The 26,515-nt window shown below is 37.5% G+C and overlaps 1 protein-coding gene across 3 annotated transcripts in view; it reads left to right on the top strand.

Annotated features, from left to right (window-relative positions):
* The window catches only part of RIT2 (Ras like without CAAX 2), a 181,831-nt gene extending 160,812 nt beyond the window's left edge, over window positions 1–21,019 (top strand). The window contains exon 5 of one of the 3 annotated variants that reach the window (XM_056513710.1): window positions 19,095–21,019. In XM_056513710.1, coding sequence (XP_056369685.1) covers window positions 19,095–19,322 — 228 coding nt within the window. In that variant the 3' untranslated portion in view covers window positions 19,323–21,019. The remainder of the gene's footprint in view (window positions 1–19,094) is intronic. The other 2 variants (XM_056513711.1, XM_056513709.1) reach the window with 2 other exon arrangements.
* Window positions 21,020–26,515: the final 5,496 nt, after the last annotated feature.

Below are 26,515 nucleotides of genomic sequence, written 5' to 3'. Positions count from 1 at the left end.
GAGATACTTAAAAGAGCTCATTCTATTTGCCTTATTAAGCAGAAGGTTGGGGAGTGGTTTGCTTTCTGAGTTTAAATACCCCAGGAGAAACAGAGACGTGGGCAAAATCTTTGCTATATCTAGCATTGAAACAAGCAGCAATGCCTGGGAGCAGAATTAAATTGCAGCTGAAGCTCATTCGTACTTGAGAAGAGGCTCAGTCTTTTCTGAAGTGCTTGACCACAGCACTGTGACACCCCAGAAACACCAAATCTTCCTTCTTTTCAAGGTGCTGAGGTGAATCTGTGGAAATGAAAGTGTAGAGTCTTTATGTTACTCTGAAGGAGGTCTGATTAGTTTATTGTACTTTAAAACCTGAAAATATTCTATACTATTATGTCTACATACAATGCACATTTGAGACTCTGTTAATGAGAAAAATACTGAAGCAGATTAAAAATTCGTTGCCACCTCTATTTCTTAATATTTGAGTAGAGAAACCCATAGTAAATAAATAGGTTCAATCTGAGGCTTAATGAGTCCAAAAGAGCAAAGTGTCTCAGTGGAAAGAGCTACTTACTGGGATCATTATTGTTATTGCTGCAAGCACAGTCATAGAGGTCAAAATTTACCACGTTTTTCTTTGTTGGAGAGACTTTTGCTTTGAGGGAGACATTTGCAAGTCTTAGAAAGCATATCTACAGACCATTAAGAAACTTACTCTGACAGGCTATATAAAATGGATAATTCTGATTTTTTTTTTCAGCAAGAAAGCAGCAGCTTTCTTTCTATAAGCACAATGGTTCATAAAACACCTTTTGATGACTGCTTCACCTGATAACAATTACTTGCAATAGGAAATGGAGTGTGACATGTTTATATGTAAGGACAACTGACCAGAGCCAGATATGATCTATATTACCTCTGAAATACTCTACTTCTCTTTTCTTCCTAGTCCTGCATGCCACCAAATATCTGGAAAGGGGTTGGGGTGCACAACCAGCCTGTTGGCTGTAAGCTAAACACAATTTAGCTTAATGCATCACAAAGACTGCACAAATTAAAAAGAAAATATAGTAAAAAATAAATCTTTTCTGATAAAAGACTTAATATTGTTACCTAACCACTTAGCTTTTTACTTTTTTCAACAATATGCATGACACCACACAGCCAAATAAATTCAACTGTCTTTTTGACCTTTGGCTGGTTGATCAGGTTTTCTGTGGGTGACTGATGACTGTCATTGATTTCACAGTGACTCTGATCATGGTGTATGTGTGATATGTAGCTTGATTTTCAAAAACACCCCTTGTTGGCCTCTCTTTAAGTATTACAGGTCAATAACACAATTGTAGTGAAAGTAAAATCACTGATGAGTAAATGAGAGAAAAAAAATCCATGAACAATAGATTTTGAGATTTTTTTTTTTCAGGGAATACTTGGGGACCATCTTCTATCTAGAACAGGCAGTTGAACCTGACCTTTGAAAATTAGGACCAGTCAGAGGTTCATCAGTCAAAAAATCTGAGATATTAAAAATAGTAATTTTTGCAAGTATTGCTCAAGACATGGAAATAAAAAAAAAATAAAATTAATATCATACTCTGAAATTTTGCTTCAGTAATTTAACTGAAAAATTAACTGAAAAAAAAAAAAAAAAGGCATTGAAATTATATTCTTACAGAGTTGAACTCACCTTGCATAAATTTCAGGGAAACTACATTATTCAGGAGCCTGGTATTCTGAAAAATGGCTAGACTTGAAAATTATTTTAACAATCTGCTACTTTCTAGCACAAAATAAAAGAAATTATGTTACTGAGACTATATTAGATAGTGTGGTCAATCAGTAGATTTCCAGATCTCTGGGCACCATGGAACAACACTGTGTAGCAAGGACTGCCAAAGAGGTTACACTGCTTGGGTGATGGCTTTTAAATTTACCTTTCAAAAGATGTGACTATATTTAGGCATCATAGAAGCACTGAAACTCACTGAACCATCCCGAGCATATTCCAGCACAGTTTGTAGAAATGCTGTGAAAACATCTGACATAGAGCCTTGTACATTCCAGCCCTGACCTCGTTATAATTCCTACATTCCCTCCAACAAAAACCATCCAGCTATGCCAAATTCTGCCAGCTCAAGGTGGCTTTACTGTAGAGATACAGATGAAATGCCAAGTTTATTCCTGTGGGTGACTCAGGCAAAATACTGAAGAAAGAAGAAGAAAATACTCCAACACCCCACTTAGTACATGGAAGTGTAGATAGGACACCCACACCAAGGTATAAATATAAAGATGGGGATTCCATTTACTCTACAGGTAAACAGGTATGACATTGTACTCTGCTTCACTGTGGTGGTCACCACTGCAGCTGGAATTCTCAATTCAACTGGCTAATTAATTTTAACTTTTTTTTAAGGATCACTATATAGATCAAAAATTATTTTGTTCCCTTCTAACTAATACTCATTATCTAAATATGCTTTGGATAAATGGAATTAGATTAGACAGGTATTATAAGACTATCTCATAAAACAGTTTGATATAAAACTTGATTTGATATTTACAGAACTGAACTTGAAATGAGGTGTGCTATACTTCATAATCTATGTGGTGTATGAAAGTTCTAGGTTTTTTGTTCCAGAACAAAAAAAAAAGCTAGGAATTTTCTCACAACTTTTTGCCTCTTCAAGGACAGTCTACACAGTCTTAAATATACCTTAAAAAAAATCCATCGCACATTTATGTGTCTTATGTCTCAGCAAAAACAGAGTGTAGCTAAATACTGGCCCAAATATGGCTGATAGCATGTGAAAATGTGGAAAAATAATGTATTTAAATAGCTTAAATGAAAATTGTTGGATTTATCTCTTGGTTTGTTCTGCCATTTCTTAATTCATTTATTGTATACTGGAATTCAGTGTAGTGTCATGAGAATGGCATTACAACTGTGTGGCCAGAGGCAAACAAACATGGTACAGATGCTTAAGGGAGATTTAAAAAAAAAAAAAAAAAAAGAAAAAAAAAAAAGCTAATATTTTACTGATGTTAAAGAAAAAAAATCATGTCAGGACAGCAGTGGTGTTCAAAGAATTTTTTTTTCTGTGTTAAAAGACTGCTTCTCACATATATGGGGCAGTCACAGTTTTAAGCACACAGACTTTATTTCTGTGGGTTTCAGTGCCGTGGAATGTGACAGAGTTGTTTCTGACAGATTGCCCTGAGCGTGTATCTGATCTTTCCAACTGCTGCCTCTATGGTTCACTGAGAGGAGATCAGAAGGCCTGGGGTTGACAGGTGGCACACAAACCACAGGGTTGTCTTTCACAGCTTTTTCTTTTTTTTTTCTTTTTTTTTTTTTTTTTTTTTTTTAATCCCAAATCCTTTTTTTTTTTTTTCTCTTCCTCCCTCCCTTGCCTTATCACTGACTTTCAACAGTTTGGCCTCTCCAACTCCCCATCTGCTCCATCCCCATCTCCAAAAAATGGCAAGCCTGTGCAGTTAATTCACAGAGAAGCCTGAAGGCGTCAGATCATTGGAATTAAAGCTGTGCTGACGACCAGCCTGGGTCATGAACCAGGCCCCCCATAGTGCTGGGAGCCAAATGGAGGGCTATTCTCAGAGTGGGGTGTCTGGAGCAGCACAGCTTTATGGCTCCTTGCCATCGAGCATTTAGTCTCTGTCAGCTCGGTATTTTCGCATGGAAAGCGATGCCATTAGACTATTTTCACTCAATGTAGCTGGGAAGTTATAATCACACATTAATAAAAATAGGGACAGCCATCCAGCATTTCATAAATCAGCCTTTTCTGCACTATGTTCTGCACAACCGTAACAGATGGGTTGGTTGAGATGGGCCAACAGAAACGGGTGATTTACTGGCAAAAAAATTATGACAGCTGGATTGCACACATATAAAACCACACACACTCTTAAATTTAAGTAACATTTTAGAAGGAGAGGACTTGGTTCTGACCCCACTAGTTGGAACTGGATCTAGCCCTAAGAATATTAGGCATTACCTTTCAATTTGCTGATCTTTAACATTTTCATTAATGACCTAGGCATAAAAATGCAGGACGGTTCTGACACAATTTGCTGATAACACAAAGTGGGAACATTTTCTACCTAGAAGAGACAGGATTATTGAAGAGGAAAAGCTGTGTGACCCAGAGGAGTGATAGAAGTAGAATTAAATGCAATTGTAAAAAGTGCAAGGCCATGTCCTTAAGGACTAATAGCAAGGCTGTTTACTATAACACATCAATTTAGAGGCAGGAGAGAAATCTTGGATATATCAGCCACATGCAGGGTGATTATAGACTACAAACATCATGAAATTGTGCATAAAATAAATGCCACTTCAAGAGGTGTTTGGAATGATTTGTCTATCAGGGATGTGGAAGTATTAAAGGTATTATAAAACATACAAGTGAAAACTCAGTTAAGATTAAATGCAGTTGCTTATGGGTGATGATCAAGTTCAAATTGAAACAGATGCAGAGCATGTGTATCAGGCTGGTCCTATCAGAGAAAATTAGAGACAGTTTAATTTCTTTAGCCTAGGTAAATGAAAGTAGAAGTGTGATAAAAGTACACATATATGCTGATAAGAAGTGGGCAGGAACAATATCACTGATATTCATCTCTCAGTCTCCTGTTATCAGTGCATTCGACCTGCTGACAATCACCTCAGAAAATCTTTTTTGGGCTGCACCTAAGACAGCTAAAAGGATCCTTACCCAAGACAAGAAAACTTGCAAAACTGATAGGCAGAGTTTAAACATTTGTATATTCTATGAGTAGCCTTATTGATTTCACAGCACTTCATGGCTTACAAATGCAGAAAACACCAGTAACTGGAAAGGAAGTGAGTCAACAGCAGCAACCTAATCCCTAGAAGACCAAAGAAATTGAAAACTGCTTAATCCTATTGTGGATGAGCTATAGAATAATTTAAGCTATTTACTTATTCCATAGGTACAGCTTTTTGCAGCCTACAGTGTGTCCCAGCATCACATTATGGAGCCCAAAGTTCAGTGTATGTTCCAGAATGAAAATAGTATTGAACAGTGGACATAGATCAAATTCATTCATCTTTCACCAGAGACATCAGAGAAAAATGACCATTGCCATAAATGTCAAATCTACATAGGAAAACAAGGGCAATCCAACCTTTTTTAATGTGGGTAGAGCTCAGTGACCAGAGTTGAATATAATGAAAGGGTGCAGTCATTCTGGATGTAAAACAAATTTTGTCTTGGATCATCTTAAGCCATCTGTGGTCGAAGTTCTTCCCTTCTTTCCCTGTCCCCTTGTTCTTCCCATTTTTATTTGCTATAAATGGGTATAAGGCCCACTCAGAGTCTTGTACCAGACTGTTTCTTTAGGGTTTGAACTAAGGTGAAAGTAAGGTGAAAAATTTGTTTTCCATTTACTTCAGGAATTTTGCTTTATTTGTTTATGCCCATATGGCAGGAGAGTTGAGTACTTTATTTTCTATGTCTCAGATTGTGAGATCTTCTTTCTCATGTTATCAAGGCCTGCCTTTCTTGATAATATGCAATCTACTTTGATTTGCACTCTTTTTGATTAAAAACAAATAAGAAAAAGGGGTTTTAAGTACCTAATCAAGTTTTTAAAATGTCCTATGTAGTTAAAAAAAAAAAAAATCCAGGTTACGTACAGAGTAGGTATATGAAACTATTCCAAAATTCTCTGATTTCCATGCATATTTCAGCAGAAAATAATTACCAGCACCTGGAAAAATTTGTGTCAACCATAACAACTGCATCTCCTCTCTGAAAAGGGATTTACATTTACTTTTCCACAACTTTTTCTCAAGGATATTATACCTGTCCTCTTATTAATATTCCTTTCACCACACAAAACAAAATTGTACCACAGGCTGTTGTCATTTTCCAAACCATTTGATAACACTCATTTTATTTTTACAGGTAAAAAAATAATGTGGTGATAACATGTCCTAAATTGCTAGTGACAGTAACTGTTAAGTCTTCAAGCACTTAGTGTTTTTCACCAGTTGTTGCTTTCAGCACCAGCGATTTTGTTCCCCCAAATCTACTCTCATTTATGCGTTTAAGAAAATTAGAGAAAATCAGCCATTAGGGAAAAATAAGCAAGCTTCCTGGAAAAAAAAAAAAAAAAAAAAAAAAAAAAAAAAAGAAAAAATATCCAAATGTGATGTCTGGCTTTGTGACTGTCATTCCTGGATGCCACAAGTTTGTTGATGACACTGTGTGTGAGGTCACATGCCAGAGGGAAGGGATGCCATCCAGAGGGACCTGGACAGGCTGGAGAGGTGGAGCTGTCTGAACCTCATGGAGCTCACAAAGCCAAGTGCTGGGGGTAACCCAATTTTAGAAATGCAAGCAAAGCAGAGCATGGTTTGAGAGCAGCCCTGGGGAGAAGGACTTGAGGGTGCTGGTTGATGAGAAACTCCACATGACCCAGCCACGTGCACTGACAAACCCAACTGCATCCTGGGCTGCAGCAAAAAGAGTGTGACAGGCTTGGAGCAACCTGGTCTAGTGGAAGGTGTCTTGTCCTTCTTGCCCAGGGGATTGGAACAAGATTTTTTTTTTCAGTCCCTTCAAACCTAGACCATTCTGTGATGATTCTGTTATTTCCACTGCACAGTCTGAGCTGTGATATTCCTCATTCAGGCATGAAGTCAACCTGCACAGGTTCCAGATCTATGTAAGAGTCCACCATTATTAATGGTGATTAAATATTGATAATATTTAATAAGACAGATCAAGTTATTCCTGAGAAACTATATTTTTCTTCCCACCACTCTTAATACTATTCATGTTTTAATGTGTTATTTGAATATGCAACTTAATGTATTATTTTCATGGTATTATTTATGTGTTTATTGTATCTTCTGTGTAATCTGTTTCCTGTTTTTCATTTTCAACCTTTTGGTTTGTTTTTTTTTTCTTTTCATTTTCACACTTTTCTCTATGAAGGGATGAAGAAGAAGTGGGTCACTTCGCTGGCTACAACCCACAATTTTTGCTTTATAAAAAATTTATAAAAAACCTTGAGAAAAGGGCATTCTGGCTTGCATCACCTACACATTCTGAAATGTTTTTCTTCACATTCTGAAAGGTGTTTTCACCTTTCACTGCCATTTCCAGAGCCTGTGCAGACCAAAGGCATGGAATGAATTAGTAGCATGAAGCATGGGAAATAAACAAATGTCAGAAACCATTTCTAATCTGCAGAGGAACCAAGGCTGAATGCCTCCCAGTACTGAAGGGACTCTTTAGAGTGGTGTTTTGTCAGAATCCACACCAAAGTTTTGCTGGAAGGTCAGCCTTTTATGCCAAGCATAATGGAAAGGTCCAACCAGATCCCAGCAGCACTAGTGGTCTGTGTGTGCTTGTGTGTATAGATGCATTTTCACATGTGCTGCTGGGTAAACTGAGCTACAGCTTTATCAGTGGTGGGCTGAAAAGTCTATTACACTGGGTAAGAATATGAGTTTATCAGTTACAATGATTTGCGCTCACAGGGTGTATTAACATAGTAGCTTTTATATATCAAGAGTATCTGCATAATTGGAAGGATACATCACAGATAGAAGAGGTTAAGCAGATGCTTCTAGCAAGGAATTTCTTCCATTTTGTTTGTTAAGACTCTATTTTCTCATTCTAACCTCAAGCTAGAATAATAAAGATGTAATCTGTCTTCCTCCCTGCCACCATCCTTCCACCTTCATTCTTCTGCTTCTCTCTTGGTTTATTATATCCTTTCTTTGAGGCGATAAACAAGAAGTATTCTTGGTATGGCTTTGGGAAAAAAAAAAAAAAAATCCAGGAAAAAGCTACTCATTAACACTCAAGCATCACCATTGCTTAAGGTTCTGTTAGTAAAGAATCCAACATATCCTGGGGATGGAAGCAAGAAAGTTTGGTGCCATATTGCACAAAGTTAAGATTTTGCCAGCTGTCAGCTGCCACTTTGGTTACTTTACAGTGTTGAGTCCTATTAGAAATCAAAACCCATGGGACCACGGAAGGGTTATCCAAAGAAAGTGCCCCCTGGACAGACAGCTTGCCCTGAACAGGACAAGTTAACCACACACAGGTGAACAAGTTACCACAGAAACCATCCAAGTCCACGACCCTAACCTGCCACAACAGCCAGGTAATTTGAGCAAGGTTAGCTGGCAACAGGAGAGCTCATTATGTTTAATTAGCTAAATGTATTCTTACGGCTCTTCCTACCCACCAGCCATTTAAGATTTTTAAATTTTCTCCCTCTGTGCATTGATTTCTCATTGTTATCCCTTTCATATGCAGTTGCCCAGACTCGTTTTTGTCTTTGCCATGCATTGTCCACATGGGAGGTCACATCACACGATGGAACTTAATGCTCCTTATTCAGCTGTCGTTCCTGGTTTGATGTTCCTGTGTCATGGGTCGCTTGCTTCAAATGTTCCTCTGACCACAAAAAAACACTCTGCCCTTCCATGAAGCTCTCCTTTCATCACATTAGAAAAGAGCTAAAAAGAAAGGCTCCATAAAGTTCTCATAATTCTTTTCAATCAATTCATATTCTGAAAAGTTTAAATTTTTCCCTGAATTAATATTGACATGGGGAAGATCAGTGCCATTAGTTTAATAAAGATACTCTGCAATATTTCCTGTAATGAGATTGTTTCAGAGACCTTCCTAATAAACTTCAAAATTAGTAAACCCTCAAAATTAATTACATATTCCAGGACAAATAACCAATGATTCACCACTCCCATTTTCTGACAGCTCATCCCTCTCTCATTGCATCCAATAATTTTTTTCTTTTAAAAGCAACTCAAGTAAATCCTCATCTCATTGCATGGATTGGCTTTTTTCTTTAAAAAGCAACTCTAGTAAAACATGGAAGAGTGAAACATAATTCTGTAGACTATGCATGAGACACTTTGATACCTCATACATTTCTGCATGCGCTTGCTTCAGTAAGTGATTTATAAAAAAAAAAGAAAAAAATCCATTGTAGTCCAAATCTTTATAAATTTGTTATAAATTCTTCCTCTGCCTCCCTTCTGTCAAACACTTACTTCAGCAGCCTGGACAGAATCACTGAATACCAGCAGACCACAGCTGTGTGGAAATGTAAGGATTAAGGAGAGTTTCTTGCAATTTTCTTTTCACTGACAGAAACTTAAGATGGTGTTCTCTGTCTGCCTGTCTGGATCTGGGAGTGTGTTTAGATGTGAAAACTGTATACCAGAATATATGTGTGCTGCACTCAAAATTGATAGAAGCAATGAGCAAGGTCTGCTTTTAGGACAAAGAGCAGTGTTTGCTTTTTTTTTTTTTTTTTTTTTTTTGTAACCCTTTTATTCCAGTGTTGGAAACTCATATTCAGCTCAGACAAAAGAGGATTTTCAGAACTCAATTCCAGTAGTCTGTCCATGTGTCTAAAAATGAGACATTTAGCTAAACACAAGGTTTGGCTACTTTGGCTCAAAAGATTATTTCTGTGAATCACTAATACTTTGGTTGTGGGGCGGTTTTCTTTTTCTTAATTTACAGTTCTTGTTTATATGTATAAAAGATGCACAAATAAGTATATATCTGTTTCCTCTTCTTCCTTGACTTGCATTTCGGTCTCCAGATTTCTTTCTGGTTCCCTTCAAATTTCTTGGATCACATTTCTCAGTCTTCAGCAGAAAACTGAGGGAAACAGAACACTGAAAACAGATTCCTGATCTTTGCTTCTTACTGACTCCTTTATTGTCTTATCTTTTCATGTTGATTGAGTGTTTTCAGGGCAAAATATTGCTGTTAGGGACAAAGCAATATAATATCAGAGAGATTTGTGAAGGTTACCAGGAATTAAGTTTATTTACTCAGTCTCCAGTGTGCTTAGTGCCTGTGTCCTGATGAAGAACTGAAGTGGAGTGGAAATTTAATGCCTAACACATAACTGAAAATACCTTACACAAGTTTACAGACAGATAAAAGATATGGAGGCTGTCTCTACTGGACTGATAGTCAACTTGTGCTCACAAAGCAATAGAAGCCACTTAAAGTGTTAAAATAAGAGTCGAATGCCACTAATTTTATGTTTGCTTAAAAAGAAGTCTAAAATGTACATTTGCAGCTCCTTTTACATGTAATTTTTTAAAATAACCATCTGCTGCTAGCAGATGATAATTGATTTATTTGTTGTTGCTTTAAAAAAATTTAAAAAAAAATCCTTTCTTGTGCAATTCCTAGATTTTTTTTTCTCCCTTACAAAAAACAATGGATGTCCATGTGAAAATGATGCAGAAATGTCTTCTTTTTTGCAACTATCTTATGGCCATCTATGTCTTCAGCTGAGCATTACAATCAAAGAACCTTTAAAGATGATGAACAATTTAGAAAATTGTCAGATCTCTGAAAAATGCTTTTAGCAATTGACCTGAACTTATTCATCTTGAAGACAGATGCTAAGGATTTAACACTTCCACATTCTCTTCAAATTAGACCCAGAGCTATTGCTGACTGATGCAGGATCATGTGGCTTTGAGTATCCAATTCAGTCAGATCCTGAGGCCATCTCTTTAGAAACACTTCCTGATGTAAAGATGCTTTAACCCACTCATCAGTCATGTCTTTTGACAAGATAAAGTCAAAAGAGTACAGTCTGTAGTGGAGAAGAACAACTTCAAAGTCTAACCTGCAGACAGCACCCTTATTCTGCAGTGACTCTTGCATGAAATGAGATGCTGATTGTTATTTAGCATTGCATCTGTGAAATAATGAAATAACATTATCACAAGTTGGAAACAATACACCAAAACATGTGTTTTGCTAGATTTGCAGCTAAGGAACTGCATGGAGGATGCTTATCTTTATTTTGCCCAAAGGGGGAATGAAATTATCTGGAGGAATAGTTCCTATGTCACAAGAATATTCTGGATCCAAAAGGTGGAAAAATAATAAAATTCCAAAAATAAGAGAATGACTATACAGATATTAGTAATCTTCATCATAAAAGATGCTAAAAATCTGTAGAAATTATTCAAGTTTAAATTGAATCTAGAATTTTTTACATATGAAAATGCATGAGAGATATATTTAAATAAAACAGCTAGTGCTAGCTTAGAGTTTTCTCTCAAGAGTGTAGAAATTACTATAGCAGAGAAAGTGCCAGTCTAATCTATCAGGGGTCATAGTGAATTGCATAACAAGTGTTCTGTGATGCTTCATCAGATTTTTTTGCAAACCCCCAACAATTTGTAGTTCCCTTGGATCAAACAAAAATATGTTTCTCCTGTGCTCAGAGCAGACTTCAAGTAGAGTTTTGTGTCACACCTTTATGACTAACCAGGTGTGAAGTACTTTATTTGGAACAGATCAATCTCTCTGATTTTGTCCAAATTTTTTTTTTGTCAAGACTATTACATGGCTCTCCTTTAGTAAAATGACCAATTAATTTTACAATCCCACACTTTCTACACTCCATCCACTAAAATAACACACAAAGATCATCACAGAATTCTACTATTTTCTACATTGCTAAAGGTACATTTTCTTCCTGTCCATTCCTTCCTTTGTAAAGCAATGCCCAAGTTATGAGGGAAAGGGAAGGAATTTCTGAGCCTCTGTGAATTTCTTCAGAGGTTGGAGCAGCTGAGGATGAGATGTGCATTGCTGTGCTATTTCCATGGCATCCAGGCTCTTCTGGGCACAAATTCACATAGAAAAACTTTATTTTTTCCATGGCTCAGTCTGCTAATCTTGCCTACACCCATGGCCATTCTAGATGGACCCCATTCTGGTCATCAAAAATGCTTTAGTGTGAAACCAGCAAAAAAGTATCACAGAGTGACAAGGCAAAAGCAGAACATGGAGAACTCTTAGAAGACATGTCAGGAACAGAGCTAATTGCAACACCTTCATGATAATAATGAATTCTGTGGTCTCATAGTCCTGAATGCCTGCAAAGATGAGTGTACAGAATTGCCTGCCATGAAGTCAGAGTGAGGTTTCTCCAGCTAATTACTTCTGAAGATTTCCAATCGCATTTAACAGTAATGGCATTGACATGAAATTCTCCTTTCACATTTCTGTACTATCTTACTCATTAACTGTGAAGGCTCTTGAAAAGAGGATTGCTTACTCAGGGGCTGAGGGGGAAAAGTAAGGTACACTTGTTTGATTGAATGAAAAATGCTGTTTTGTGGCAGTGGAAACTAGTTGTGAACTCCAGTGTAACCCTGGCCAACTCATATGGTTAACTGCAAAGTTTACATTTGGGAATGGGACCATACATGAAGTTAAAATGTTTATGTTTTCAGAAGAAAATGTTTCAACAATGTACTTTTAAGCAGTAATTCACTTTAAAATTAAATTAAAATTCTGCAAGAAAGCAGAATGTTTGACATTGAGGGAGATGGAAACAGTAGGTTTAAACGACAAAGATTTCCATTTAACTTTTGCATTTGCTGTGCACTTGTTTAGTACTGAAACACAGTCATATTGAATGTCTGGCCACAAAAGGTCACACTGGTTCCACACAAACTCTAGTCTTCAACAATTTTTTCAGACTAAATTGATTTTGAATTGATCTTGGTTTTTCCCTTTCTTTCAGAAACGTCATTGCTCAGTGGCAAGAATATGATAGGAAGTTTGTAAGTGCAAAGTTCTGAAGAAGGAGAAAGGAAAAATGCCTTGGAACACTTTTTTTCATTTTCTTTAAAAAGATATTCCGTGGCATGTATTGTGTGCACAAATAACAACAGCACTGCTTGTCTTAAGAAGACAGAAAGATTGATTTTTCTTGGTTTTATAATGTTTCTGCTCATGTTTCAACCCCAGCCACTGATGTAATAGACAAATGTTTGAGCTTTGACCCGAACAATAGCATTTCACACTTGGAAAAATCCCTATGCCAGCCTGTAGGAAGTCTCTGCCACCATGCCTCCTGATACAACACTTGTCCAAGGAAAAAAATTAATAACTGTCAAAACTGGCATAAGTATAATGGATCTGCTCTTTGGTTAGTGGTTTGCACTGCATGTTTCTCAAAAAACCATTCAAATATTTACAGTGAATGCCTTTGGCTGTAAGAAAGGCAAAAAAAAAGGAGGCAATATAGGAGCAGGCAGCTCAGCCCTTGATGGACACAATCCATTGAAGTGAAGAGCTTTTCCCTGTTCCTGGCAACAAGCAGAATTATGGGAGGAAAAAGTCATCAAGTTGACCAGGGAAGGCTTGGATTGGATATTAGTAAAAATGTCTTCACTGAAAGAGTGGCCAGGCACTGGAACAGGCTTCCCAGGGCAGTGGTGGAGTCATTGTTCCTGCAATGTTCAAAAGACATGTAGAGGTGGCACTTTAAAACTTGGTTTAATGATGGGTTTGGCACTGTTATATTAGCAGGTTGATTTGATGATATTAGAGATTTTTTCCAACCTAAATGATTCTGTGATTATCTGGTTAAAGAGAAAATTTATGTTTGTTCTTTGGGACTGTTTTAAGCATAAGCTTGGTGGTCAGTGCTAGGATTAAAAAAAAATCACTGCACATGTCAGTCAACACCAATTCTTTGTCCAGGATGACATTGTTTTTCTAGACCCATGAGATTCCTTTTTTTTCCTTTTGACAAGTTACTTATTAGAGACTGAGAAAAATGGGAATACTTTTGATCTCTACAGATCTTTCCTCTAATATATTATGGATTTATACCTGTACCAAGAGATTATTATATACTGATGAAATGGGCTGTGATGGGGAGGGACCCAAGCATGTGTGTGGACTCTTCTTGGTTGCCTGCCTATCTCCAAACTGATACCTAGGTGCTAATAAACCATTTGGCACCTGATTTTTCTTTTCTGGAATGGGACTTAATGAGAAACAGAAAAAAATCCAACAGACATGAAGGAGAAGGATGTTGATCTTTCTGGGACATTACTCAGAACTTTTTCTACTCCTATTCATGGCTATTCCTATTATTTTTATATTCCTATATTCCTATTACTTTTATTATTTACTGTTTACTGATGCAAATAAGGCTGCTCAATATGCTGCTTCCCTCCCTACTCAGTATCTTTTCCTTACAACTCTCATAAATTATTGCCTGTCAAAAATGCAAACCATGATCAAAACCAACAGAATCTCCTCCAATTTCCTTCAGTGGGATTTAGATGAGCACTCTTTTGAGCAATATGTTTACCTTTCTGTCTCTGATCTAGACCATGTGCCTTCAGAGAAAAAAAAAAATACTCATAGAACAAGATTTTTGGATACATAATTATCCAGAATTATATAACTGATGGCTACCAGGGTAGAAGACTGTAACAAAAATTTAGTCTGGTCCTTGCAATGCTTAGCACTCTACTTGCAACCTCCAGATTTCTCCGTGATGATCTGGAGGTCCCAGTTATGAGGGGAAAGCAGCAAAAGTCATCTGAAGGAGACCATGCTGTAGGAGGGATGACAAGCAGGAGTGGAAATGCATTGCTTCCCATCCTGAAGACCCCCACTAACTCACCCAGAGTCAAGCTGTTGACTCTGATAGTAAAATCTCCATCAGTGAAATCTACTTTGGGATCCTTCTGATGCTGCCATGACCAATGGAGTTGACAAAGCTGAACACAAAATTATCTGATCCTGATGGAGGTTTTCCAGCTAATACAGTCCAAGGGCAGCGGCAGACTATTGATCTGTTTAGTTTCTGTGCATTTTCCATCTCAGATACAGTTATTCAGGTATTTTTACATCTTCCCAATGACTGCCAGTGCCTCCCCACCCACCAACCAGCCCAGGTGGTTTTGTGCAGGAGCTGACCTTAGAGGGGAGCTGGCTGTGGCAAAGATGGCAGCTCATCCATCACAGCCTTCGCAGGCTGTCAGTGTTGCATTTAATCTCACTTGTAATTTTCCAGGGGAGGTTTGCAAAAGCCACAAACAGAATCCTAATACTATATAATGAGGTTAGTAGCCAGTGAATGCTTCCCCTCAGGAGGAAGCTGGGCTGTGTTCTAGCTGTCCTCAGCTTTGCAGAGATGGGAAATTCCCAATTCAGCCTACAGTCCCATGTGCTGTTCCTGTGCTGTTGGAACAGATATGTGTTTTCTAGACAAGATTCTCTCATATGTTGTCTCAGGTATACTTCCCTGTTAATTTACATGTGCTCCCAGAAATGGGCACTCAGAGTCCTGCCCTTTACAAAAGAAGACTTTTCCAGCCACTGTCATATTGTATACATGAGGCTTCCCATTTTATAGATTTGGGACATCTTGCTCATTGATTGTCCTGCACGCTTCAAGTCCTTCTGTAAATCCTGATCAAAACACAGTTTTTAAAAGTTTGAACCAAACTCAGGAAACTTCTTTCAGCTCTGAAATTTTCATTTTTCATTATGTTCACTACACTTATCTTCCACTTTCATTCCCTTCTTGAGGTTTACCAGCACAGAAACGAGCTAAGTTGGAATCAATATGACCAGAATTATACTCTTGGAAACAATGCCAGATTCAATCAAGAAGGGTTACTCTAAGGATGAGATATAAAGCTCTGCTTCCCAGATATATATTCAATAGAATGACCCCTCTTGCTGACCTGTCTGTCCATGTCAAGCTGACAGATCATATCTCCACTGATACAGACCCATGGAAGCTGCAATTTGTCAACAAGTCCCTGGGCTGTCCAGATTTGGAATGGATTTCTATGATATAGCTTCTCTTCTGGCTATAAGATGGGAACAGGCTAAATCCCTGGAATTATGTGGGCCTCAGTCACCTCATCAAGCTTTATCCCTTGTTTCTCATTCCATAGGTGTCTAACCCCTTGACCGAATGATGAACCGAGAGAAAAATACGTGGTTTTATTCTCTAGACACCTCTTTATACTTACAGATTCTTCAGCAAACAGATTAGTTAAATTGCTATAGCTATATTAATTGGAGCTGGAAGCAGTAATGATAATTATTACAATGTTATATTTAAAAAAATTATGTTTTCAGCCTTGAAGCTGAAAAACATCAGCTAATCATCCTGAAATTGTTTGTGCCAGGTGTCCTCCTCATGCTGAACTAGCTCTTAAAATTTTGCTGAAGCAGTTAATCAGCTCCTGAGGGCAAGATTTAAGGAAAATACCATGCTTTGAAATGAACTATCTCCATTAATAACTTTAATGTTATCTCTGTAATTTGGCAGGAAACTGGAGTCCAAAACCAAACTTTTCTTGCTTTTTAAAGAAACCCAGCCAAATTTGGCCAAGTTGCTAACCTCCAGACACAAAGATATTGGAAGGAAGTTTTCCTGCATTATTTAATTCTCCTGAGTATTCTCCATTTCTCAGTGCTCTTAGCAGTCTTGTTTCATTACAGAGCATAGCATGTCTTCCCTGCAGTTATTCTTCCTTGTAGGATGGAGAAAGCATATTCTTAGTCAAAGAATAGAAAAGAAAAGAAAAGAAAAGAAAAGAAAAGAAAAGAAAAGAAAAGAAAAGAAAAGAAAAGAAAAGAAAAGAAAAGAAAAGAAAAGAAAAGAAAAGAAAAGAAAAGAAAAGAAAAGAAAAGAAAAGAAAAGAAAAGAAAAGAAAAAGGAAAAGAAAAGAAAAGAAAAGAAAAGAAAAGAAAAGAAAAGAAAAGAAAAGAAAAGAAAAGAAAAGAAAAGAAAAGAAAAGAAAAGAAAAGAAAAGAAAAGAAAAGAAAAGAAAAGAAAAAGAAAAGAAAAGGAAAAGAAAAGAAAAGGAAAGGAAAAGAAAAAAGAAAAGAAAAGAAAAGAAAAGAAAAGAAAAGAAAAGAAAAGAAAAGAGAAGAGAAAAGAAAAGAAAAGAAAAGAAAAGAAAAGAAAGAAAAGAAAGAAAAGAAAAGAAAAGAAAAGAAAAGAAAAGAAAAGAAAAGAAAAGAAAAGAAAAGAAAAGAAAAGAAAAGAAAAGAATTAAAAAAAGAAAAGTGGAACAAAGGAGAAGCAAAGTCAAGTAAAGACTAGAAATTCCTATAGAAAAAGAATGGGATTTTTTTTATTTGAATATCATTAAACTGACACCCTAATTATATTTACGACCTTGCCATTATTTAACATAAGGATATTTTGGTTCATGGGGATTTTTTCTTCCTTTTAGGTAATGAATGTATAAATCTTCATTGAAACTGCGTCTCTGTGCAATTATTTGCTTAGAACTGCAGCATCATTAACAAAATTTTAAAAATTCCTCGTTCAGCTCAAACAAGGCATGGCAAGGAAAGAAAATGTCATTATAAAGTCCAAAATAAACCAAAACAGTCTTCTATTCAGACAATCAATTTCTCAATGGTGCCCAATAGACATATTGAATCATGCATTTTGCTTACACAGCAGCCCAGAGAAAAACAAGAACCATATTGCTACTCATCCCTTTTTGCAAAAGGTTGGCAATTATAGCTCTTGGAAAGTGGTAACCATCTTTCATTGTGTCAGTAAGTATTACTCAGGTTGGCATACAATCTCCCTGCTTACCCTCACAATATTCTTAATTAAATTAAGACTGTACCTGGAGCATAAAGGCCTGATCCTTGCAAATGCTACAAAGTTTGTGATACAATGCAAAAGGTATGGTGAGGAATTCTGAGGTGTGTGTTATGCAGGTACATACTGTGTAGATTTACCTCTGGGCTGGAATGAAATTATTTTCTCTTTCATCCAAAATCCTGTTTCTCCACCATATCCAGCCTTACACCTAGGTAGAATAAATACAATGAGTTGGTGTCATCATTTAATCATAAAGGGCATTTTCTTTACAGTAGATATGAGAGAGTGTGCTTGTATCTTGAGTAAGAGGGCTGTATTTCCTTAATAAAGATAGATGGGATTTTGGGTGCATGAAGCTAGAAATAGAAAAAAACCAAAACAACAAACCCAACAAAAACAAAGCACTAAGATGAGTCTTGTGTAGACAGTAGCAATTTGGACTTTTCATAGCCTATTTTGTACCCTTTCACTAGGCCATCTCAAAGTACTGTTTTGCCTTTTCATAAGGGTGTTCACAAAGTGACTTGAATAAATCATGAGATGCAAATGTAAATAAAAACAAAACCTGGGATTTCTGACCTAGAATTTGAATAGGCACCATACACGCAATTCATACAATTCATTTATTCAGATTTATGTCCAAATAATGAAAACAAAGTGCAGTCTATTGGCTGGGAAGCTGGGTTAACATTTAGAAGCTGACAGGGTTTGCTCTGTGTTTTGCTGTGGATGTCCTGCATGTTTTTGGAGGAGCTCTCAAAGTGTAAAAGGTACCTTTAGTGGCAGGCAGTGGCAGCCCTTATTATAAGCATTTAATTTGATGCACACAGTAATAAGCATTCTGAGCACCCTTCCATTTAGCAGGCTGGCAGGTCAAAAGCCAAGAGGTAGCCAATATGGAAATTTCAGAAAAAATTACCCTTGCTTCAGAATTCGGTGAAAAAACTGTCTTGTTTCCCTCTAGGCTTGTACAGCTCTCCAAAATACAAACACATTTCCCACATGTTCTACAAGAGCAGTAACTACACAAGGCCACTTAGAGAAGATGAGCTGAAAAACAAATAGATTTTGGATTTTCATACAGCTCAGGTATGAGCTCAGTGATAGGATTACAGCCTGAAAGGACCAAAACACTCCAAGGCATGCTCAGAAATTAATGTGACTGAGAAATATTAGGGTATGAAAGCCAGTGTGCTTAAAGAGTCAAGTTGCCTCTAGGATTAGATTAATGCTCAACAAGGATTTTCTAGGGCCTTAATTCTGTGTAAGTCTTTCTAGCCATCCATTCCAGACTATAGAATAAAAGTACCAGCACTGTCAAATCAAAGGATTACTGTACTAAAGAGAGGAAATACATGGAAAAATTGATGCATTAGAATTAGGGACACAGCCTACCTGAGCAAATGAATCTTGCCAGTCTACTCTTTAAAATACCTCATGAATTCACCCTGATTCTTTCACCCCTTGAATCTTATCTGTTGGATGCTTTCAGATTATTTTCCTGGCCAGTGATTTGCAGGATCTAAGAAGTCAGACTACATACATAACTACAGACTACATACATGTTTTCATGTTGATTAATGTTTTGGGCATTAGGCAATATTAATGGCATTCTCTTTTCTTTGTAGGTGTCAACTGAAGAAGGAATGAGCTTAGCCAGAGAATATTCCTGCTCCTTTTTTGAAACTTCAGCTGCTCTCCGTTTCTACATTGATGATGTCTTTCATGGATTAGTGAGGGAAATTCGAAGGAAAGAGTCCTCACTGTCCATGATAGAGAAGAAGATGAAGAGGAAGGATAGCCTGTGGCGGAAACTGAAGGGATCCCTGAAGAAAAAAAAGGAAAGTACAACCTGATGGCAATTCTCCACGAGCCACTCATCAGGAGCTGACCACAGTAACCTGTAATAGTTAAAAAAGGCAGCATTGACACAGCATCTTCCAGGCCAGGTCCTGGACATCCTTCCCTTCAGCTCTCATGCAGAAGTTGCTCCTTGAGAGCCTAATTCATGGTTTCCCTGTGACTCTTCTGTTCTATAGTGTCATTTAGCATAATCTCTCATACCTTTTCTGCAACTCTGAGTGGAGAAAATACTGTGTTTTTTAACATGTGCTCCATGGCTGGTCTTCAAATGCTATGAGTTACGCCAGCAGCCAAGGCAGAACCAGCTTACACCAGCTCCAGGGCAATGGATAAACATTGCCTCCTCCTCTGCATGCACAGGTCATTTCATCATCCCAGGAATGAATGACATTGATGTCAATGGACATTTTGACTTTAAGGACTTTGGGGTATGACCTTCAGCTTTGCAATCACGTGTAGGTTTAGGGTTAGATAGAGTGTGCTCAGCCTGCACACCTGTGTCTGTGTGTGACTGTGTCTGTGAGCCAGGCACAAAGGGAACCTGGGGACTCTGACCCGTGGTGCCCCGTCCCCATCGTGGCCTGTCCAGGCAGGTTTTGCAAGCAGAGTCATGCACCAGCCCTGCAGAGGCTGCTCTGCCTCCTCTGACTGGCATTGCCAGGGCTGGCTGGCAGAGGTGCCACGTCCTACAGACCTGCCATGCATGGAAATCATACAAGAGTTTGTGTTGGAAAGGAGCTTTTAAAGCTTTTAAAGGTCACCTGGTCCAAACCCCTGCAATGAATGGGGACACCTTACTCTTGATCAGGTTTCTCAGAGTCCTGTTCAGCCTGACATTGGATGTTTCCAGGGATGGGGCACCCACCACCAATTGTGCCAGTGCTTCACCATCAGCCACACTCCCCTGTCCCACCAAGGAGCTCACAAGTGCTCTGAGTGTCCAATGGGCCCCAGAGCCCCCTCTGGAGCAGTGCAGCTCTGTCCCAGCATGTAATAGCACCTGTGATGTAGCATCCAGCCCTTGACTTCCTAGAGAGTTGCATCAGCTCAATCACCATTGCTCACAGTCCTTGACCATCCAACTGAAACACTTGGTTAAGCAGTTGGATAAGTCTTTTTAAATATTCCTTTTTAAAGCTGGCATGAAGTAGAGTATATGCTCTTAAACATTTTTCCTCCTGGAGTTCTTTTAATGTTGTTGCTATTTATAAATTTTACAGATAGAATATGCATAAGTTTTGTCAAAAATAAAGATTGTGATTTCCATGGAACCATACTAGCAGTCAGTGTCATTTGTGTCTATGGGCGACAATTGATATAACAAAAACATATGTATCTTTATTATTGTTTTCCACTTTTCTTCTGTGATTATTTTGCAGAGTTTCAACCAATTATATTTTGCACAGTCTGGGTAGGAGTGGATTTGTTTTCCTCTGAAAAAACTTGGAAATGTTATGGTATTTTGAATAGCTTTAGTTCATTAAAATCTGATGTTTTGTTCTCCACTGTCCCTTCCTTTCCAGGGAATCTGGAGATATTTCGTGACTTGTCAAAAATCCTTCATCAAAAGTAATGTTTTGCTGTATGTTATTAGATCCTATGTGGTTATATTTCTATTTGAGAAAGATTGTTTTGGAGGAATACAAATACATATACCCATTAAAGGTAAATTTTCTGTTTCTTGCCTCTGAACGCTGAAGTCTGCATTTATACCATTGCAATTCCTATTATTATTTTATGTGTATTGCCACAGAAGTTTTAGGTCAAGTGTCCTAAAGATGAAAAGATGCATTTGTCCAAAGAGTTTATGAGCTAAATATTGGTGGAGGGATAACGAGAGGCTGCACTGAACAGATGGCAGCTATGAGACAATAAATAACAAGGGGAAACATCTGTGTTTGTTCCAATCCTGCACACTGCACAGAGGGGAACAAAGCAGTCATTCCCTGTGTAAGAGAGCACAGAAATTACCACCCTGAGGAACCTTGAGGGATGGTCTTTGTTTTTTTCAGGCAGATGACTGAGTTTTGAGTCAATTGAAAATCATTTGGTGTCTGTTGTGTCATTTCACACCCCCCCTACTTAGGGACAAATAACATCAACATGGACTTGGCTCTGTATTTCTAGGGGTACCTTGGTATAAGTCAGTTTGCAAGACAAAGAAAGAAAGCAGAAGCCAGAATAGGTACAGTCTATTATTAAGTATTAAATGGATTAACTTGATTAAATATAACCATTTCACTGACATTAAGGTCATCTGGCATAGAGCAACATCTCTGTGTGTTGTCAGACTCTCTTAGCCTTCACAGCAGGGTTTCCACACACAAGCTGCCCTTGGAAGTGATTCCTGGACTGTGCCACACTGTTCTGTTCCTGGACTGTTCTCCACCACACTGATCAGTGGGTCTAAAAAGTGCTGCTCTTAACCAATATAGGCATCATTCTAACATTTTGGCAGTATGGATGTACTCAGGTGCCTCCTGGGATATGCTCTAATTAGTGGAACAGACACAGTTTGCATCATCATATTTTCAGATATAGCAAGCCCATGAGAACTCCAGGTTCTGTGTCTTCATGATCAGCCCTAAAATGCTCATTTTGAAAGGCATTTGGTACCAGGTCAGTCTCTTCAGGAAGAACGAGGTACCATACCCTTCTGAGGGTATTCTGCTAACATCTTCTATGAGGAATTTCAGGCATTGAATATGTCTTAAGTAGAAAATTCTGTATTTATCTTACTCTACTTTGATCAAGTAGAACTTGAGGATTACATCCAGTCATTCAGATCCTCTCTTTGGTAATACAGAGAGATATTGGTGATTTTTCCCATATGGCATGGATGGTTAGCATATGGTGAATTCCCCCTGAGCTGGCCCTCTCTTTCCTGACTATATTTCACTCCACAAAAATCAGACTCCCAGTCTCCCAGTTAACATTTTGATGTCTAAATTCAGGTAGGATAAACTCCATCTGATTTTTCCACTCATTATCAACAGAAGAGAATAGTTCTGCAAATGCTAGGCATTGAGTCTTGCCTCTGAAACACCACACCATCCTTTACTTTTAAATTGGAAAAGTAATTCTGATTTACCGTGACCCAATTCCTCAATAATCTATAATACTTAACCTCAGTTAATTGAGCAGCACTGACGGAGGTTAGAGTCAGTGGGAATAACATAAGTCATAACTGCACAAAAGACTGGGTACAGCTCCTTTACCTAATTAATCCTTCTGATTCCATCACTGAAGATTGTATTTAGCTGTCAGACCTAGCTGACCAAGAGAATAAAAAAATAGAGGCTCTGTGTCTGAAGACTTTTCTATATCTGACTATTCTCTCATCTAATCATGCATGGAAGATTTGAAGAAGGAATCAGACCATTTTATTTTGCTGTGTTGCCTACAGTCCCATGAAAGTGGCAGCTATAACTTATTCCTCCGTCAGACCGTGTTGCAATTGGACCATAATTCAGGTTCCTACAGGAATATAATTAAAGCCAGCTAATAAATAAAATAAAGTAATAACAATTTGCAAAAGTATCCTTGGTGTCTCTCACAAATACATAATATATGGCAGTTAATTACCCTTCTTCACAGCTGTGGCAGATCGCATGTTGCCTCTAGTTGAGAAGTGATCTGGGGAAGGCTGTAAGTCAAGGAGGAATATTGCAGAACTTAAGTTTTCCTTTGTACATGGTTTTGGCACACCAGCCTTAGAACTTTTGTACAGAATCCACCTCTGTTCCCTCAGACTGGCAGTTTATAACTATGCTAGCAATCTGATGTCTTTACAAATTATTGAAATTAGTTTCTTTACACACCTGAAACATGTCTGTTTTGAGACTGAGATTTAAGAATGCATAGCTAGAATGAAAAAAACTAATTAGCTTTATTTTTTCCACTAAATTTATAATACATATATCAATATATAGGCAATATACATGCACTATAATATATATATAGTTTCTGAATGTCTCTTTTGTAAGCTTAGATGTTTGAGCCCTCTCTCTGTCATGACAGAAAAAAATAATACAAAACATCAACAAAAGACATGCAGAAAGCACCCCACAGCTGTGTCAAATTCTTCTCCCAAGCTGAACTTTTCTCTTGGTGGTTCAGATGTGATTTGTGACAACCAAAATAGGTGTAAGTGGGTCTTTTGTAGAAACAGTAAGCAAAGGTACCTACTGCAGCCACCTCAGAAGGTGACACTGAAATAGTGATGAGTGTTAAACTGAAAACTGTAAATACATGAATACTCATGTATTTTATTAAATCACAAAAGGTTGGTGATTAGCTCCTAGAGCTAGTTATATGCACTAGTGTTGGCCTGAATTTGTACTAGCAATCAGAAGTAGACAATTATGCTAATATAATTCAATTAAGTATACTTACAGCAGTTAGCCATATTTAAACATTTCCTTTAGGGAATCTTACTTATGCAAGTGTGCATCACACACTGCTAATTGCTTATGACTCTGAAAAAAATCCCTGAAAATTAGCAGAGGAATGGCAAAATCACAGAATGTGGCTTTAATGCATAACTTTTAATGGCTGTTGAATGGAATAGTGTCTTAAACCAGATCAGCCTCCCTCTTAGCACTATTTCTAGCTTGATCTGTCCCTTCAAGCATGTGGAGTTAGGATGTCTGCCTGGCAAAATGATTTGTAATGGGGATGGCATTGTCTCACAGACGCTGTGAAAGTCACCCCAAGAGGCATTGCCCTGTACCTCTAGCCTGATTTATCACTCCCTGATGCTCTTGGTTCTAAACCCCCTCAATTTGAGCTATCCAATTTTGTTACATCGCGCTGAATTATGGGGTTGTTTTGTGATGAGGACAAATGTCCACTCAAGAGCACCAAACTCATTTCATGATCTGAACTCTTTCCCTAAGAGGTAATAAAGACAAGAACATCCAAAACCATTGCATCACCTGCTGTATATCTTCTGTCAATAGATAATTAATGTGACAATTAGATTTTCCCATTCTCGCACTTTGTCATGCATCATTTTTTTACAGCACTTTTGGACTTACAGCTATTTCAAAAGCTACATGATCAAGATAGAAAGCCATCATTTTTCATGATGCTTTTGGAAGAGAATTCCACTAAAAGAATAATTTTAGGAGGATAAAGTAAAGCAGGTCTTATAATAATATATTGCCTTGGTTGTATTAAAAAAGCCCAATATCATTTTACCTTATAGATTAGGCATAATCAATAGAAGAGAAAGGCAGCCAATTTCACATCTGTTAAATTCACCAGAGAAAAATCTTATATATTTATGTTCTTTCTGCATTCTGCAAACAAGATTGCTTGAAATTATTTTTCCTGGAAAAAGAAAATCAGGATAGAACTAGTAGACTAAAGAACTGTACTGTAAATCATAGTTGTGACTTTATTTAGCTCATTCAAAAAGTTTCTTATGCACTTCCATCCATTTGTCTCTCTTCAATCCCAAGAAATCAAGGGTAACTTATCTGTTGAGCTCTAGCCAGATAAACACCCTCTTATTTTACAGGGGCATGTAAGAGATAGGACAAGGGGAAATGGAATTAAATTGAAGAGAATAGGTTTATAAAGGTTTATAATAGATTTAGGTTCAAGAATATATACATATATATATATATATATATATATATATATTTTTTTTTTTTTTTTTTTTTTTTTTAATTTTTTTTTTTTTTTTTGCCACAAGAGTGGTGAGGTTCTGGGATAGATTGCCAAGAGAAGCTGTGGCTGCCCCCGCCCTGGAAATGTCCAAGGCCAGGCTAGATGGGATTTGGAGCAATCTGGGGTAGTGGAATGACAGAACCATTTTATAATACTATGATTTTATTTAATTTGCTCTCTTGCACTAGACCCAGCTATTTAAAAGGCCTCAAATGCTTTTGACAAATGAAAGACACAGAGTCTTCTGCATTCTTCAAAAGTTTCTTATTAGTGCTCACACTGAGGAGAAAGAGTGAAGTTTTCCCTGATAAAGTTTTGTAAAATCAATCAATTTCCTGGATAAAAACTGAATTTGCCTCCACTGCTAAACACTGCTGACTAATCACAGATGCCTCTTTATGTAGGACATTGACTAAATAAGCTTGAACATATAATGCATTCAGCCAGCATAAGTGGGCAGCTCCTCTGGAGGCAATGGAAAATCTCATGGTTGATTCACATCCGTCTCCAGAACAAAATTGCACATTACGGCATGATAATGAATATACTTCAATCACAGAGAGGAAGATGAGGTTTCTGTCACTGAAAACTTATGAAATCCATAACCCAAAGCAAGACAATTTAAGGAAGACAGAATAAACAGACTATTAGTAATGACAAGGATAGGCAGAAGGAGTAGAGGAGAATACAATATAAGTAAATGTATGAAAATCGTAAAATCATAGAGTGGTATGGGTTGGAATGGACTATTAAAGGTCATCTAGTTCACCCTCCCTGCTGTAAAAAAGGATAACTTCAACTAGATTACTTTTCTCAGAGCCCTGTCCAACCTGACCTTGAATTTTTCCAGGAATGTGGCATCTACCACCTAAGTAAGTAACATCTACCTCAACTGAACTTGGAAAGCCTTGCAATATTCTTCACTCTTGAAGACCCCTAATACCTTTTAGAAGGGGACCAAGAGCAGATAAAATGACAAAAAGATATAAGGCAAGCTACAGAGATTTGGTTCAAGCACACCCATCATAAGAGTTTTAGAGGAGGATATTAAGATGAGTGATACTAAAAGAAACAGAAATTGATGATGATTTGCTTCATCCTTCATGGGGATGATGAAATTTGGTTGACTTAGAAAATGAAGGGGAGAGATCAGAGAGATTACTACTGCTGTGAGTAAACAAGATGGTTTAGGAACATTTTAATGTAAATCAGATTTAAGAAACACAGCACAAAATGGAAAATTGAGTGAAACAATACCAAAAGTCTGTAAAGTGAATGCGAAGTTTGCATTTCCTCTCTGCAGTACGAATCCGGTTCCTAATGAGAATCTGCTTGAAGCTGACTATGGAATAAGCTGGTCTTTCACTAGAACTTTTTTAGACACTTAAAAGAACAAATCTCTCTATGGTTTTTGCTGTGTCCCTGTACTGTGTATGGTTCAGGAACTGAAAGCAACTCTTTTCAGCCAAAAAATTGAAGAAAAAGTAGAATACTCAGCTTTGTACTTTTG

Source organism: Oenanthe melanoleuca, chromosome Z (genome assembly GCF_029582105.1).
Source record: "Oenanthe melanoleuca isolate GR-GAL-2019-014 chromosome Z, OMel1.0, whole genome shotgun sequence".
In the NCBI taxonomy this organism is placed as follows: domain Eukaryota; kingdom Metazoa; phylum Chordata; class Aves; order Passeriformes; family Muscicapidae; genus Oenanthe; species Oenanthe melanoleuca.
The sequence above is the reverse complement of the archived record's forward strand: the minus strand, read 5'-3'. Positions and strand labels throughout refer to the sequence as shown.